The 19,322-nt window shown below is 37.6% G+C and overlaps 2 protein-coding genes across 3 annotated transcripts in view; one reads left to right on the forward strand and one right to left on the reverse strand.

Moving 5' to 3' along the window:
• The window catches only part of cep89 (centrosomal protein 89), a 124,630-nt gene that overhangs the window by 44,745 nt on the left and 60,563 nt on the right, over positions 1-19,322 (forward strand). The gene's annotated exons all lie outside the window — the stretch shown is intronic.
• Positions 7,296-19,322, reverse strand: part of LOC114453898 (E3 ubiquitin-protein ligase RNF182) — a 39,851-nt gene continuing 27,824 nt past the window's right edge. Inside the window, exon 2 of the mRNA XM_028433857.1 lies at positions 7,296-8,255. Within this exon, the coding sequence (XP_028289658.1) occupies positions 7,516-8,255 (740 nt within the window). The 3' untranslated portion in view covers positions 7,296-7,515. The remainder of the gene's footprint in view (positions 8,256-19,322) is intronic.

The following is a 19,322-nucleotide window of genomic DNA, read 5'->3' on the forward strand; positions in this document are numbered from 1 at the left end:
AAAACCATTCAATAAATTGATGAATGAAATAACTGCCAATGGTATTGAGAGCATGTACTGTAACTGCTTCTACTACAATTTGCCTAGAAGTTGCACCAATAATCATATCTATAGCACTAATAGCCCCAGCAGGTGGGCAGACTTATGATCATTGGATAGTTATATAATTTCACGTGTCGCTAAAGCAATTGTAAGAAAAACATTTGAGTGGTTCTGACAATTTTATCAGTGTTCAGTAAAAAGTCAGAGATGACCATGAACAGAAACACATTATTTTGTCTCTCAATCCGTATCCATTGAAGATGAAAAAACCCTTAACTAAAGATGCAGATTACGCAATATGTCAGGTTAATGTGGCACTCCCAAAAATAGGTCAGCCGCAATTGAGTTGTAAGAGCTGAAGGTACCATTAATGGTTTTCGCTTCAGAAGCAATCTGGAGAGCTATGAGCACAGATTGTCAGTGAAAGGTCCAAGCATTATAGAATGTTGGAAGTGAGTAAAAGTTGCCATCACAAGAGGTGTTAGGTGGAGTTTATACTGTAGCATGTTTAGCTGAATTATCGCTAGTTTTAAAGACACTCGTGGGCAGTGGCCAACGTCACTCTTTGACAGTAACTAGTACTGAAATGCAATATTTGTCTAAAGAAATAACGCCGTTAGCGTTAGAATATGGTGCGTTTGTCCGTTACTTTGCTAGCTGCAGTGTACTTCCTGTTTACAGTGGCGCTACATATTTTTGCGGGACGCCGTGCCAAACACGGTAAAACAGTAGAAGAAGAAGCATTGTCAGCGTGTTTCTGTTTACATCACGTGAGCCAATCATGGCGAGTCAATGCGGGAGCGGGACGAGCTTCTCGGAGTGGAAATACGTGTCTTATTTTTGTCTCCAAAAGATGCATCAGTGAAGCTAAGCTAACGCTGCGGCTGGATTTTAACGGACTGTGACTGTTATCCAGGGACAGGTCAGCCAAACTATTGCGCGGTATGTTGTTGTAAATATGCAGCCTGTCGCTACTGCTGAGTCACTGCTAACAGCAGCTCGTTAGCCTGATATGTTGAGCATTGTGTAGCTGAGAAAAATGCTGCGAATTAGTTTTTCCACATTTATTTTTATAAGCATTTTCAACAGCAGAATGTGCACCTGGAATATGCACAGCTTACTTTACATTACTGTGCTAAGCCTGAAAAATTACTGTTTTAATTTTGGAGCAGCTGTTTTGTGCTTTATATGCACATCATTTATGGTTGTTTTATAGCAGTTGATCAGCAGTGGATTTTTATATTATTACAGCACTGATATCGCTTTATGGACACAAATAACCCAAAATAAATAATATGTTTTTTAATTCTAAGTAACTCAAAAGTTACTTTTTCCTGTAACGCATTACTTTTTGGTGTAAGTAATCAAAATAGTAACTGAGTTACTTTGTGGATGAAGTAACTAGTAACTAGTGAAAAAGTCTGTTGCACGGCCGCCATTTTGGCTCAAACCAGACGTACAAAGTTGAGAAGGGTCTAGCTGCAGCCGCTACAAACCATGCTCCATACAAACCACGCCCCCTACATAATACGGCCAATCGATCCCTCTGATCAATACCTGTACATGAACCTTTCCACTAACCTAAACCGCTAACGCCTCCTCTTATTGGCTAAAATCAATCATGTTTTGTAGGGGGTGTCGCTTGTACTGTACCCGCGGCTGCAGTTGGGTATCATTGACAAAATTTGGCTCGTGGCCGCCATTTTTACTGTTCTGTTTTATTATCAATAAAAAATAGCACATATCACAAACATTAATCTTTTATTTCAGGCCCCTTAAGGCAGACAAAGTTTGGTTTATTACATGCCCACATGGATGAAAACTGTGAACTTATATAGTGAAAAATAATAAATGGGTAATCCTGAGATAAATTAAATGCACTGTATGTACAGAAAATTTTTATAAAGATGTTTATTGCTAAAAACTGAATTAGTCAACATTGTTGATTAATCAGGTAAGACATTCTTCTAATTCTTCTAAGATTTCATTATTTTTTTGTACACATAGTCAATATGTTTTTTCAAGGACAACTTCTCGTTCATTATTACACCAAGAAACTTAGTGCTAGAGACTTTATTGGTTTCAATGTCATTATTATTTTTGAGTGCTGTATAGGGAAAGTTGTTTTTAAAAAGTATTATACTAGATTTGTTTATATTCAAGGAGGGCTTGTTTGTCTGGAAACATTTTGAGATATGATCCAAGGTATTATTGACATTCCTGAATAAGCCTTCATAGTCAGTGTGAGATATGGCAAAATTTGTATCATCTGCAAATAATATAGGCAGGCAGGACTCAGACATCACCATAACTGAATAATCAATACGAATGAAAAACTTGTTTTTGTTATTGTGGTTTTTTGTCTTTGCGACCCATAACATTAACTGTACACTTTACTGACAGTTTGCTATTTCAGCTGTTAGAATATAAACTAAGTGATAATTTGTCAGAAGGATTTTGGTGGGTTTTTATAAATACAATCGACTGGTACAAGTATTATAACAATAAAGTTTAGTTTAGTTTAGTTTAGTATTTCTATAGGACATTAGAAGCTGAAAAAAACTTAGTTATCAATTAGCTCTATTATGCAGTATTTAATTAGAAGTATCTAGTAATTGTCACCATTCACAAAGTTTGAGTAAAATGCGTCACATTGATGTTTAGTTTGTGCTGTATAAAGAAAGCAGATTGAGACTGCAGTATTCATATGTAATTAAAATGCATGTGTACGCTCCTGCAAACACGTCAAGAACAATAAATGTATGTACGCATCTGCTGAATTATTAAAACAGCTCACTGGACCACATGGTTCATGTCAGTTTTTTTCCTTCACATACTGCTACCTTTATTTTTCCTCTGATGTTCTAGTTTGGTTAGTTAACCTGTTCCATTTCTACTCAGTTTGCTGTCAGTTATTTATATTCTGTTCTTGTTGACTAGGTTTGTGAAGCGAACATGATGCTACTGATGCTAATGACTTTATCTCTTAAAAGATCTATTTTCACTGTCAAGGAATTCTCAAACATCATGGCAGTGGATGTACGGAAACAAACTTATTGTTCTGATTAGGTTTGGTTTAGTCACATTTAACACTTTAAGGTTTTTCCAAACACAGTGAAAACAACTGATAATACTAATAATTATTATGATATCCAAGAAAATGTCCCAGCATATTACGAATCTATTGAGTTTGAATATATGACGGACATGAACTTGAAATATAGATATAATATAAGTTTAAGAGTAGAAAAGAGATCTTCATGTCTTCATGTACAGCCACTAAAATGATGCTTAACCTTTACTAACCTTTAGAGCTCATGACACTATCCCGCCATATGTGCCAAACTTTTACACATAACATTTACTGTAGAAATCATCAGCACTTTTTATTTAAGGATCTTAATTTCTTTTATTAAATCTACAGGTCTTGTACAAAATAGAAACAGTATTCCTACCTTCCTGACATGCCTTTGGTTTCTATTGGCAGGTTGATGGGCCCTTCCAAAAAACAAACAAACAGAGGAACACTACTACAGTAGTTGTAGAGATCCATGTACCCTTCGTTCTTTGGTTACCGTATTTTGTTTTAAAACCAACAAACAAACAGTGTGGATATTTTGTTTTCCTGACTTAAAACCAAAACAGAAATACAGAAAAATCAAAACCAGATGAGCAGCGTTTTTCTTTTTTTTTAATTAAATCTCGTTCTGTTTGTTATATTTGGATATTTACGGGATAAACTATGGACAAGAGCTTCATGTTTTAAGCTCACCACACAGAGAGGACCCACAGACGGGGGTGGACTTATTTTGCTGCATTTGATAAAATGATCTTCTAGCATGTTGTCCACTTCACACCTATGTAATTTGTGTGTTGATGACGTTTCGGTAAAGAGTTATTGATGCTGGAAGTCTGTGTCTGTGAATATCTGCCAACTTTACCGAACAGTGTTTTGGTCTAAATAGTATCCAGATAAACTGGTGACTAACTATTGACTGTGAGGCTGGTGTGAGGAACAATAAATGTTATAACTTTTTTTGACACATTTAACACTTTTGCAAAAACAATTACACAGATTTTTTTAGAGCAGTGAAAAATATATTTTTTGTACATTATAATACCACTAGCCTAACAGCAGCCGTCGACACACACGGAAATTGATCACAAGGAATTAGGAATGCCAGTAGATTCATTACACCACCTTTGGTTCCTTTAATTACATATCATGTGCATGTTTGACATCCTTTTTTTGTGTTTTGATTTATTTATGTATTAATAACTTTTCAATTCTCCAGTTCATCAGTAATGCAACCTATGCGTTTTTCCTTTTTTTTTTTTATCCAGGAGTAAAAGTCCGCCCCCATCTGTGGGTCCCCTCTGTGTGGTGAGATTAAAAACATAAAGCTCTTGTCCTAGTTTCCCTAAATATCCAAATATCTCACAACCAGAGCAAGATTTAATTTAAATTGTTGATGCTTCTGTATTTCTGTTTTGGTTTTAAGTCAGTAAAACAAAATAACCACACTGATTATTTGTTATTTTGATTTGGTTTTAAAATGTGATAACCAAAGAACAAAGGGTAGTGGGATTTGTAGACAATGACTTGATCTCCATATGTTCCATGTTTCCTTTCTACTGACTTCTTTGTGATGTGCAAGACGAATAAGTCTGATACTTTTGAGCTTATCATTGCAACCTAATATTTGAAGAATATAAAGAAGTAAAGAGACGTGTGGACGTCCAATTTTATAAGCAGCAGGAAAAAAAGCTCCTGTGATGAGTGCTATCTAATAAAACTGGCAAAAGAATCTATTCTTTCTGTCTGAGCTGCTGCAGGTGGTACTTTATCTATTATGTCTGCCTCCAGCTGGTAGACTGTAGTTTTACCATCATACAATTTCAATTCAGTCAATTTGTAGCCATACTGTTATATATAGCAGTAACATACCCAATGTATAGCACAGTAATATGAGAATATAGCAGTAGAGACTGAATAATCTTACAGTATCAACAAGTTTTCAAATAGCCTCATAAGCAATATAAAGAAAACACCATCATTTATTTCATTATCCAGTTGGCACAATAATCAGTAATGTACAAAGCGGAGAGCTGCAGCAGGTATATTAGTCAAAACAGAAAGAGAAGTTGATGCACAGAGAGGCATAGAAAAAGAGGCTAATAGATGAGGACAAATAAAGATGAGCCACGACCATTAAATAAACCGTCAGAAAATTATAACTCCTATATCACAAAGTGTTACATTTGCAATTAAAAAAAGAACAAAAATCCTGAGTATATTTGAGTTATGTAATGAATAAAAAATCCTTTGTGGTCCCTTGCTTATCAATGTGACACAGGCTGTAATATGGACTATTGAGGGTACAACCAAAGTAGCATTAATCTAATGCAAGGATGGGCAACTCTATCACAACGGGGGCCACAAAAATGTGATTGAATCTGTTCTGAGGGCCACAATATCAACAGTCATGTTAGCATTTAGAAAAATGACCAATAAGAGCATTAATACAAGACAAAACAAAGGGTTTTGTCTTTGTAGTCCTTGTGTAGGTTTTTTTTTTTTTTTTTTTTTTTTTTTTTTTTGGTTTTTAGACCTTTTGTGTGTTTTATTTTGACCAAATTAGACCAAGGACCGCATGTGGCCCCCGGGCCGCCAGTTGCCTATGTCTGATCCAATGTGTTGAAACACTAACTTTCAAAGGCATTGAATATAGATAAAACACAGTAATTATAGATTACATGCAATTAGATTGAATGGGTTGATCATCATTGGCTAACATCGTACTCTTTATTAGACAAAGTAGAAATGTCCAGTTTGTTTTTTATCCTTTGTGATGGAATGATGAATGTAAAAACCTTTTTCTGACGTGGAATATAACCCATTAATAATGCACTGGATATGCAGCTCGTCTTCACAACTTCAAGTTTTTTATTCACAGAACTACTTTTTCCATTTTCTGTCCCCACATAGAACCCTGGTACTGTATACTGGAAGTCTGCACAACAATCAGAAATGTGGTAGAAGCCAAATTCTCCCCATATAGACATAGTTTGGCAGAGCTCAATGGGACTTTATGGCACTTATTGAGCTCTGGAATAACCTTATCCCAGCTCTACATAGTGTTTTATATTAGGTCTGTTAGATTATTATTATTGTTCCTTTCCTTTGTGATAATGGGAATCCTTGTTGCTTCTCGTATTCTCTCACACAAGTCATCATATTACAGAGAAACTGACAATTTACATGCTAACAGTCTGCTAGCCATGCATGTTGGAAAGTAGGTGTTTTCCACTCATGTTCCTCGGCAACCTGAAGAGATTCTGTAGCAGCATTATAACAAAGCCATGTCTGTGAGCTTCTGCATGTCTAATTTAGTGCAGGATGAGAAGATAACAGCATCACCATGACAGTGTTTCACACAATGTACGCTATAAAGGCAGCTCATGGCAGTGCAAGTCTATGATTAGATTTATGCTGGAAATGCATAAACTGATGTGAGCAATACAGTTACAATTGTGGATGTAAAATGTATTTGTTCTTTTATTTATTTGTTGGTTTTTTGACTTTTGTCCACGCACATTGTCATTGAGATACTGCCTTTATTTCAAGGACTCTGACAATCACCAGTCATTTATCAGATGACATATCTCTATTTTCACTTTCTGCAATAGCTAAAAATCAGAAGATTAGCAAATGTTTCCATCCTTGTGTACTTTATATCAAAGAGACATTCCCAGCTTTGTGTGAAAGTTACTTTATTTCCCACCTCACTTATTGTATTTAGACACATAACTTAGATCAGGGGTCACCAACCTTTCTGAAACTGTGAGCTTTTGCGTTATGAGTAAAAAATAGTTGTCTGAATAAATGAAACCATAAGATATTAAAAATAGGAAATGTTGAGGTTTCACAATTAAGCACTTTATTTCTCCATTTATGCCATTGTTTATTTTCTATTACATTTTATAGAAAATCCACCTTGCATTTTAAATTGCATTTAAAACTATATCTTATATATATATATATATATCATATTATTTATAACATACCACTGACCATACACCAGATCTGGAACACCTAAAAACATTTCTCACAATGTTTCAGTGAAAATAAACATTTAAAGAAAATAAGCATTTTTAAAAGTTATTGTGTCCACGACATTCTGAGGCACACACCATTAATATTATGAAAGTCATACTGAGTAATGGGTACAGAAATGATATCAAAGACCATGTCATAAGACACAGATTTAATAAAAATCACAAAGGTACATCACAGAATTATGAGTACAGGTGCTGCTTCCACTGCTCGCTCTTTATTGCCATGCTGGTGACTGAGTGGTGCGTGTATGAAACATCAGTGTAGAGGATCTTCTTCTTTCCTCTCACAGGTTTGGTATTTGTGGGTCTATCCTCAAAACTTTGGAAATTATTCTAATATGTGGAGAAATTCAATCAGTTCCTCGAAGAGCAGTCACACATTCCCTGACACAGACACTGACAGAATCCGTAGACCAGACATACTGTCAGACTTGATGGCACCAAGCTAACGCACACAATTCCAAGTGTGACTCTTTGAATCACCAACAGGTAAATTCCTAGAGGCAGTGAGCCAAAGTATAAGAAACCTAACAGCCATACCAGGATGCGTGGGACATGGTTGCACAACTTGGACAAGGCGTCCTGATCAGCTGGTTCATTGGAGCCTATTGATACAGAGTCTAGGCTCTGCTCAGCATATGCATCAGAGCTGCCGCTTTGGGTTTGCTGCGATTCCCTCTGAACCTCCATTATAGTGATGACCAGGCAGTTAGAGGAGTCATGAGATGGGGTGGAGGCAGAGAAACTCTTTGGGGTCAGGACCACCTCCTTGTTTTGGTCTGAGCTCCAGGATTTATCCCGCATAGCCAAGTATGAAATAATGTTAAGATCGTCAGGCAGGGCAGAAACCTCATATTCTGTCATTTCAGTCTGGTGCCGACAAAAGGGGCAGCAGATGCACCCGGCACTGTCAGCAATGTCCAGAATCTTAATGAGACAGCGGGCACATACTCTGTGCAGGCAGTCCAGGATCTTGGGCTTGCGGTTGTGGACATTGTAGCGCTGGTAACAGATTTTGCACTCTAATTCCTCTGGAGGAGGACAGTCCTTTTCCTCTGTGTCGCTCTGAGGATTTCTCATCTTCAAGTCATGTTCTGTGAATACATTTACAGAAGAAACAAACAGAAAAGTGAGTCAAATGCATTAAAAGGACGACTGTCAAAGATGAGACTGGAGAAAAGACGTTAATGTCATGTGTATCGATGCCCAGCAGAGAGAAGGTCAGGAGTCTGCCGCTCTACATTGTGCTCCGACTCTGTAAATATTCTGGTGATGAATGATTTATGGCTTGGGAATTGGATCAGGAAGTTGCCCTAGTGCCCTTTGTGGCAATGTTTCAGCCTGGAGATCTATCTTTGGGGAGAACTAGTGTGCAGGGCTGTGCCTGAGAATGTTTTACCAATTCAGCATTTTTTATGAATGTCATGAATACAGTGTTTCAATAAATTATCCTCCCCAATAAGCATTAAGATACTGTAAATGTTGAAGAACAGTGCTCCAACAGTTTTACCGGCATGTTATATATGGAATGAGAGGTCATAACATGCTGGATAAGGTTTATGGCAACATCAAGAAAGCATATAAATATCCCCCCTTCCCCACCTTGAACAATCAGATCATCTGTCCCTGTTTCTTACCTCAGCATAAAGATCGCTCATACAAATAATAGGCCTAAGGTGAGACTCCCATGGATTCGGTCAATACCATCCCACAGCTCCAGGACCGCTTCCACACAACAAACTGGGTGATCTTTGAGCAGGAGGACTTAACGGACTATACACCCACTGTTCTGTTTTATATTAAAACGTGTATGGATAACATCCCAGTGGAGAAGAAGGTCAGACATCATCCAAATAAAAAACTGTGGATGAACAGTGAGGTGAAACAGCTGCTGAGGGATCGAGATTCTGATTTCAGGTCTGGAAATATGGAACTATACAGCTCAACCAGATCCAATCTGAAAAGTGAGTTGCAGACAGGAACAGTTTAGGTTGACTTTGGGAATCCCTGAAGAAGAGTTGGCGATATTCAGCATATTGTAAATAAGAATCCCAGATACTGTAGAATACACCAGTTCTTGAATGGATCATGCATGCAATAAGTTCACCTGGAATACGTTCCTAATTACTGTAAAGGAGCAGCGGCATCAATCCAGAAAGATTTATAAAATCACGATAACTAAAAACTATAAATGAATAAATGAACCAGTGCTCGTTTAGCGTAGACTTTCGAAAATGACTGATCAGATCCGTATGTCTCCACGGAGACACTGTTCCCAAACAAAAGCAGTTTTCAGAAGTACATTGGTCAGTCTGTTTAAAGGGCCCATGTTAAGCTAAATCGACTATTCTGTGCTTAAAATATCATAAAAGTGCTATTTGGGCTTCATACACATGCCCAAAGTGTTTTTTTCTGCGCGAAGGACGCTGAAATGCTCACCTTCGTGGGCGTGTTTGTTTACATCAATCACGGCAGAGAGCTTACTGGAGGTGCGGCTTCTCCAGCTCAGTGCTGCGTCAAATTCGTCATCAAAGTGGGAAGGCGCCATCAAATTGCAGCGAGGTGTTTGGGCTCGACCTGCAGTAAGAAAGGGCTTTGTATGTATTGGCCCAGCCCCCACGCTCTGTCTCGTGTTTATAAAGTAGCATGAGCTCGGCTACGGAGTGGGTGGGAGGAGGGCGGGCGGTCCTTGAGGAAGTCAGTGTCCTGTCTATAGACACGCCCTCTCATGAATATGCATATGTACTGTAGGTTGCAAATCAGCTTGATTGTGTAGAGTTGCTCAGAAAGTGACTTTTCAGAGGCTAAAACTCTGGAAAACAGGCGAGTTTGGGAAATTAAAACTCAAATACTATGTTCGTGGAGGCTCCATGGTGGAGCTGCTGTGAACAGTGTTCCGCTCCAGAGAATAATAAGTTGTTGACAACAACCTTTGGTGCAAATTTTGGCCCAGGGAACAAGGTTTTTAGGGGCGTCCTTGGCTAAATTGTGGGACTAACCGTCGTGAGACAGGTTAGTTTTACCCTACTGATGATGTGTTGTTGCAATAGTAATCCCGTGGCCCTCGCTAATATCTGACATGGGCATTTATTGTTTCTATTGTTGGATGACATATTCTTAGCGGTTTGATGATATATCGTAAATGATAAAATATTGCACATTCTTATTATATAGCCTCTTGTGATTACTTTTAATGATAGGATTGACTGTAAGGCCAAGTAATAGACACGTAGGATCTAGCTGAATTAAACATAGTGGACAATTCTTTTACAATGCTTGACCAATATTGTTGCAACAAGACCACATACAGTAAGCATAGGTACCTGTCTTACATTTCCAACAAAGAGGTGTAACATTGGTGTCCATTTTTTAAATGATAGGTGTTATATGGATGCGATGTAAATTTCGGAACTACAGTATATGGACTTGGTTCAATTACATACAGAAATGTTTATAGCATTGGACCAGACCCTCTGCCATCTAAATCCCCAATTGAGATGCTCAAATTATTACTACCATTATTACTACCATTTTTAACCTCTCACTGGCAGCCTACACAGTCCCCAGCTGCTTAAAATCTGCAACTTTCATATCTATCTCAAGAAACAGTCAACAGTCTGAATGATTAAAAGAGTTAGGAAGTCAGCACAGCTGCCCTGTCTGTCAGGTATTTACTATAACAGCAGATGTCAGCGCACCACCAGATTCACCAACACATTTTACCCAAGTGCAATATGGACACTGAACACATAATTTGGTCAATTGTTGCAGTGCAATATATTTATCTTTGATGTTTGCTGTTCTTACTGTTTACTCTATTTATTGTCTTAGTGGTTCACTTTGTATATACACTTATATTACACTGTATAATGCTCCACTAGAGTTTTCTTTTAATTTTGTTGTACGTTGTGGGGCAGATTCACTAAAGGTTTAGGGGTATTAAAATGTGTGCAAACGTCACTCCACTAGCTAATAAGCCGTACAAACCCCAGGGAATCAGGTGCTCGCAAGGGATAAAGGGGTGGGAGGACGACTTCATTGCTGCCTCTGTTTTTCTGTATAAATTTAGCATGGCCCACAACCAGGTGATAACTGTCAAGGCTTTTTGCACATGGCAGCAGTAATATTTGTGAGGAGACGAGGCAGGGGAGAGGAAAGACGACCGAGGGATAGCATTTTCAGACCTCGAGTTAAAATGTTTTAAGAACATGTTAAGACCTTTCCTGTTTCGTCTCCCCACCATAGCTGGGGGGACACAGCGGAGATCCGCACTCTCCATGGCCGGAGGCTGCTGCTCCACCGGGGATCACTCACGTACACCTCACGCTTGTTAAAGATGGTACCGCGTACGAAGAACAGGCCGTTTTTTTGTTGTAGAGCTACACTCTATTATCTGGCTGCACTATAAACATAAGTTCGCTACCTGTCCTGGTCACCGTGTCGAACTCTACCCATAGGCACGCACACACAACTCTCCTCCGTGGCTCACTCTCTCACACACGCATGCACATCAGCCACGCACATACACCCCCGTCACTCACATCCACACACATTTTACATCTACAGTATCTATCTATCTATCTATCTATCTATCTATCTATCTATCTATCTATCTATCTATCTATCTATCTATCTATCTATCTATCTATCTATCTATCTATCTATCTATCTGCTGTAATTCATTCATTTTTTTATTAGCTTCCTCTACTAACACCTCCAATTCTGCTGCTTCCAATTCATGTATTTGCTTCCGCACACTCACTTTCCTTCACGCTCCATGTTCAACATCACATGTACAAAACGCTCATAAAAACGAGGTTTGATGTAAAATTATCTGTGTTCAAATCAGGGGACGGATCTAGATAAGCAAAATGCTTTTTTCCGTCGCCCTTTCCGGCATGCAAAAAGACAAAAAAAAAAAAAAAAACGATGACGTGATTTTGCTCTGAATGTCAAAGTGAATTTCTGTGATTGCAAACATGTCAGAAATGAACTGAATAAATAAATAAAATAAATAGGGCGGTCTCCACCACTTCTGCACGTGCACTAATCATTGCTGCAATTCCTCGCAGCAGGTGAGGAAACTGTGTCACCAAAGGATTTAGGAAAGCAACTGGTTTACCACCCTTTAGTTCAGATTTTAATGAATCCACCCGTGTGTGTATAATGACAATAAAAGCATTATATTTTATTCTGTTATAAGAAAGGCAGTTTTAATCTTAAAATATTTACTTCCAAACAATGGCCCCAATGACACTGTTGACTATATTTTAATCTGACCTTTATTTCACCTAATAAAATGTTTCAGAACCAGTTTTAAATTATAAACATGACTTTAATCAATAATTACAATTGTGAAACTCATTTTGTTACATAATTTGAATCAAAAAACTGTGTTGATGTGTAAATTGGTGAGATTACAATATAAAATACTTTATGGTTCATAAAAAAAAAAAATAATATCAAGGAAAAGTACAATATTTTTGGTCACTCATTTCAGAAAGTGAAACCCATATATGATATACTTATGACATATAAAGTGAAATATTTCAAACCTTTATTTCTTAAAATGTTGGTTATGGTTTACAGATAATGAAACTCCAAAATCAGTGTCTCAGAAAATTAGAATATTACATAAGATGTATAAAAAAAAAGGATAGGCAACACTGTTCCATTGGCAGACTGGGCAGGACTGGGGAGCACAGGTCAGGTGGTCTGCTGTGCAGTTGAGCTAGCGATAAGGATGCAGGCTGGACAGTCAAGGATGAGAGCTGGGATGTTGGCCTGGTGTATGACATCGGTATGCAGTACAAACTGAGTGAGGCGGCGTTTAGGACTTCCCAATGCAGGGAGTCTGGCACCTCCAGGTGGTCTAGGACTACCGGGGTTGGTTCTGGCACGGAAAACACATGAGAAGCTTGGTTTGGGGAGCAGGTACAGAAGGCTGCTATTAGCCTACTGGGTGCTCACGAACATTGAAAAACTGGGCTCAGAATCAATAGGTACTTAGGCAATTGGCTGGATGTTAGGGCAGCCTGGGAGCTATCCTGGAAACTAGCAGGAGCCTGGGATTCAGCCTGGAAGCTAAAGGCTTTTGTTTTCCCTCCTTTTTTTAAACACAAATTAATGCCAACGAAACACAGCAACAACTTCTCCTCTGGTTCTCCGGTTATAGTCTGTGCATCAGTCAGAGGTGACAAAAGCATTAGTCTTCAGTACTCAAGTAAAAGTATAGATACTTGAATATAAAATGACTCTGGTAAAAAAGTATTGAAGTTGTTCCCTTACTTAAGTACATGCTACTAAATGTACTTTAAGCTGCTATCCGGAGTTTCTGAGAAACGTCTCGATGTCCCGCCCTCAACAGCTCCACTGCAATCTACCAGAAGCCACACCTCTACTTTTCTGCGCACGCATTGCGGAACATAACAAGGTCGCATCGGGTCACATTGATATAGGTCTATGGGTCAGGTTAGAGCCAAAATCATATTTACCTGTTTGCTGTTGTGATGCGCTGCTTTGTTTCCGTGCACAGTTCCACATTCACTTTGATTGACAGTTTCAAAACTAGGAAGTCGAAGCCTATTGGCTAAAAAGTAAATCAAATGTCCCTTCAATAATACAGGGTTTTTACACCAGCAAAATCCATATCTTTTTAAAAACTTGTAGAAAACTGGTACATGGAAACAAGTTAAATGTTTTACCTTTGAACACCTGGAGAATTTAGCACTGAAAATGAATACAATTTGTAAATAAAATGTGGTAAAGAAAAAGTGCAATTCCTCAATAAAACCCAGAGCATGTAGCACGTTGACTAGCACTAGCTCCTCCTCCAGCTTCGCGGTTGTTGGTTTGCATCTTTTTATGCCGTGACGTCATCTTCGAATGTCTTAAAAGTAACTTTTTAAAATGTAAGGAGTAGAAAGGAGATATTTGTTTAAAAAAGTAAGGATCAAAAGTAAAAAGTTGCCAAAAAATATATACTCAAGTAAAGTACAGATACCAGAAAAAACTATTACTAACAAATACATAATCATATTAAGTGTTGGAGGTTTTTTAGTTAAGTGCATTAGAAATAAAAAGTGTCTAAATAAGTAGTTTGCCCTTCTAATCATTTTGTCCTGTCTTTTTCAAACTCAACCCCTGTGGAGTATATAGACAGGCCACAAAATATTCTATGAACCCTTTAAATGCAGAAGATTCTTTAACTTCATTTCTGTTGAAGGATGAAAATTGTTTGCACAATCCACTTGCGCTTCATTAGCTTAGTTTGCCTCTCATATTTCTTTAGGATTGCTGAAAACGCTAAGGACACTCTCACCTCAGGGTTGACATCTCAATTTCTGTTATACCCACTAATCATCCATCTCCATTAAACTGGCTCCGCCGCAGAATAAGCGTTCAGCATAATGTTACCATGACAACTTGCAAGGAAAAAATGAAAACCACCACCACGACAGTAAAGACCCAGAAAGATGTATGCTCTTCTGAAGAGTTAGAGTCTTGTAGAGACTTGCACGTCTACCATCTTTTCTAAACTTCTAAAATAAAAATAAAAATTGCGTTGTTTAACAGGCACTTTTGATCAGCTCCAAATATTTACTTTAAATATCCTTCCGTTTTAATGTGAGTTTTCCTATATGACCCTCAGGATTGTAAAATACATTTGTTCAAAGGCGATCGCTTGGCAACCAGCCTGTATTTATGTTAGCAGAGAGTTTTGTATTATCAATATGAAATGCAACAAATAAAAAGGTCTTAGTGTTGAAAAATAATTTCATTTAATGTCCTTTTCAGTGGAAATCTGATTATACAGTGACATTATTTGCCCCATGGTCATGCATGTTCAAACTCTTGTATTTGCTGAATTAGACACGTGTATCACATCAGTATGGTAACTTCTAGAACACTAATGGTGCTGCTGAAACCAATGACAACCTATAACACCCAATAATTGCAGATTTCTATAAGTTCACTCCATCACACATCACCTGTCATTTTTTTTTTTACTACAGAGAAGAGTTTTTGTATAAACTTGTGTCGACCACGTGAGGATTGGTTGTATACGTGCTATAATCAATAAAGAAAAGCAGAGCGGTGTTGGCTGACTCATTGGCTCCCTGCTCGTTACGCATTGTAGGAAGAAAGTAGTTGACATGAGGTTTATGTTTGTTTATTGATGCTGTTTTTTTGGGCAATATATCGACCACTGTATCTGTCAACAGTGAGGTGCAAGTGCACTAGTAAAAAGTTTCCGCCAGTGCATCAGTCTTCTTACCGAGAGCTTTTAACATTCCCCAACCCAAGTGAGGTCTGGACCTGAATGTAAAAGGGGCTTTATATGATGTGAGGCAGAGATACTAACGTGTAGAACTCAGTTCATACATTTCAATGTCCTCCATGTATAGATAACAGAAAGGCTGGGATATGCTCTTTCTAACTTTGAGTCTAGTCTGTCACACTGCAAAAGCCGAACAGGGCAGCCACTCTTAGTGATGGATCTTATTGTGGGATGGTTGAAAAAAGCTTCTGTGAACAGCTTGGCCACACAGGCCTGGGTAGAACTTTAAGAGTAACTAAACCCCAAACCAACATTTTTTTTCTGCTGAATACATATGTTTTTGGGTATTAAGTAGTGCTGTTGATTGATCCAAGTCCAACTTTAAACATTTTAGGAAAAGTATTTTAATTTTGCGTAATAAGCTGTAAAAAGTCAGATACATTAGGTTTTCATTGCCGGCTAATACAATTAAAGTTTGCTATTGGCTCAGATGGATTTTTTGGATTACCCTGTGTCATCAACTTTCACTGTTGGCACCGCCCCTCCTATAAAAGTTGAGAGGAGGTCTTGAAATAGAGCCTTAAGCAAGATATTATGGGGAAAAGCTCAGAAGAAGCCAATTTATTTTCATTGTATCCACTACTTAAGACGTATCTCCCTGTCCTGGTTCTTTGGCAAAAAGAGGAGGTACATTCTCTATCGTTGCCCTTGCCAGCCCCGAGACTCTCAACTTTCAAAATTCTCTTAATATTAAAAAGACACCCATTGCACCATTCTGTACACTCATTATTTTAAGATTTAAGTTCACCCTGTTTTGATCCAGGTTTGTGGTTTCTTTTAAAATTTGATGGCTTCACAATTACAATCTCAAACTGACATCAAACTGAATCATATGCAAAATCATTGTTTTACACTAATCCTAATCTGACTTTTTCTGGGGGAGAGGTATAAGAGATTTTGGACATGTGACTAGACAATAACATACATACACATGATTTGTGCCACAAATCATTTTACTGCAGTTGAAGCCGAAACTCTACCTGCTATACATTAATAACAATTTTACACCTTCTCTGAAAAGTACTGCAAGTAGTTCTTCAAAAAGAACATCATCACTGCTCATTTTGAAAGAGCACTTCTAATATATTGATACAGTGCACACATTAGCAAGGCTACGGTGAAAGATTTAATTTTAATGTAGAATTTTATGCTTTGATAACACAAACACTCATAATATTGATATTACCCTTGTAACATTTTGGTTGTTAGCTATTGTTTTACATTTCCAAATACATGACTATTCCCAAAGTATCAGCTTGCTTTTAGGCTGATGCCACATTGCATTATTGTACTGTAACCATTTCTATTTACATTAGGATCATATCACCAACAAAACCAAGTCATCAGCTTATAAATATGTTTAATTGGACAAGGTTCCCCTCCAACAATGATTTTCAAGTGAGGGTCAAAGTATCTTTAAATAGGTACTATATAGCAGTTTGTTCACAGTGCCAACAAGCTACACCAGCGTTTCTCAAATGGGGGTACATGTACCCCGAGGGGTACGCGATGGCACTACAGGGGGTACATGAGAGACTGAGGAAAATTAAAATGAAAGCATCAAAAATATGGGGTTCTATGTTTATTTTTAGTTAACAATGATAATCATACTATATTATCAGCAACTCACAAAACGACAACAAAAACACACAAAAATAAACTGAATAATAAAAAGAACCGACGAATAACAACAAAATCCACAAAATGACACCAAAAACACACACTAAGAGATCACTACAAAATACACAAAAATAGCAGAGAAACATACAAAATGACATAAGAAACAACTAAACGACACCAAAAACACAGAGAATAATTTAAACAAGAAAACATAGTCATCAACATCCCCCTCCAGATTGGTTTCGATTTTAACGCTCAACCTTTTCCTAAATGTCCTAAATCTAACTTAGATGTAAACATAAGAAAATATTATTACATCAGAATATGAAATTACTATCTTAAACATTTTCTAAACGGTACAAGGGCAATAACTCTGGAAAAAATAATTATGCGCTTCTAATTTTTGAACTCCATCAAGGTATTGATACCCTGAAGCCACACATTCAATATGGTTACCCTATCTTAAAAGATTTCTGAGAAAAGCTGTCCCCTTTAAATTGGATGGACGGATGGAGCTCAAACCTATATCCCCCTTCCAAATTTTGTGGCGAGTGATAATACCAACACACAAAAACAACAACAAGAATGCACAAAGTAAGAGAAAAAATATACTGAATAATAAAAACAACAAAACACACAAAATGATGATAGAAATAATCTTGATTAGAACATGAGCTGAAAATACAAATGTCAGTGTTGGTCCCACATCAGGAGGGAGATGAATGGAAATGATAAAAACTATAGAAATAAATCTATTCAGGGTGCATTATATACTGTTACATTCCACTTATTTACAAAATGGGATTCTTTAAAGGATCTTCTATATCATGCTATTTTAGACCTTCCAAAGTCAACTACAGCCACATTTGGTTAATATTTAACATTTTGCAAAATGAAATACTAATTTATTAAGAAATATGACTTATTTTCTTTCAACCCAGAAGTTGAGACGCACGGTTCCTCTGGAGCGCTGCCTCTCCTTGTGTGAGTGCCGCCCATTTCATGACGTAGCTCTAGAGCCCCGGCGAAGCAGCATGGACAACAGGCACGCCCACCAAACTTTGTAAACACATCTCTAGAGGTTTGTTTTACTTACGGCTGTGGCCTCTCCATCAGTGGGTTTTATTGTGAGAAACGCTTCAGTTTTAACAACTAATATACTGGACAATCCACTTTGGAACTGCCCAAGGTTCACCAAGCAGTCTTCTGTAAAGTGAAGGTCACAGACTAAAGGGTACTGGCTGGTGTGTCAGGTGCTCCCAGAGATAAATTCCAACCACTTCTGGTGAGTAGACTCTTCATTAGGAAGATTGAACAAACTCCAAGGACTTTCGCATCCAAACACACATTTTCGCTTACCAGACATTATCTATTGGTACAAAAACTTGCATTCAAAAAGGGGGTACTTGAGCCAAAGTTTGAAGTCACCATTTATTAATAAAAGCTACGCACTCAAAACAACCTTATTTTTTAAAAATGGTATCAAGACAGGCAATCAAAAAACACAATCCAAAAAAGGTTGTGAACTACTGACCTAAATACTGTTTCTTTCCACTTATTTACAAAAAAGCCAACAAAGTATGAGAATACAGAATAGTGCAGGATATAAATCAGGCTTTGGCACTGGTAACCACTGGCCTCTTCATACTGAAGCAAAAAATGCTAACAGGTTCCACGATGCTGCATGCACACAGAAAACAAAGTATTTTTACATGCAGTGTCTGTTGACTTTGAGCCCTGGTTCTTTTGTAAATTTTCACAAAACATCGATAGAAAGAGGAGATGAGAGGGCCATGAGAGGATGACAGCATATCAAAGGAAGAAATAACACCTTTTTTTTCTTATGATATTGTTATAACCTGTTAATTGTTGCAAACATACGTTTCTGCTTTGTGCCTTGTATGTATCGGCAAATATCTTTGAAGTTAGAGTCAGACTGAATTGAACTAGTTAAAATGCAGAAATACAGACAGGACTACACTGCTTTCTGAGAGAAAGTGTTTTGAAGATATGGAAAATATTCTTCTGTCTTTTTGCAGAAAATCTTCAAAAGTCTGTAATTCATTGGCTAGGAGCTAATTTCAAGTGTTAGAATATGTTAAAATGTGGGAAAAACATCAGATTAACAGTTTAAAATTTTTTGATTTAATCATAGTGTTTACACTGTATGATTTTCTGTATTTTGTTTTTTAAATACGTA

The sequence above is a fragment of the Gouania willdenowi genome, chromosome 3, assembly GCF_900634775.1.
Source record: "Gouania willdenowi chromosome 3, fGouWil2.1, whole genome shotgun sequence".
Taxonomy (NCBI): domain Eukaryota; kingdom Metazoa; phylum Chordata; class Actinopteri; order Blenniiformes; family Gobiesocidae; genus Gouania; species Gouania willdenowi.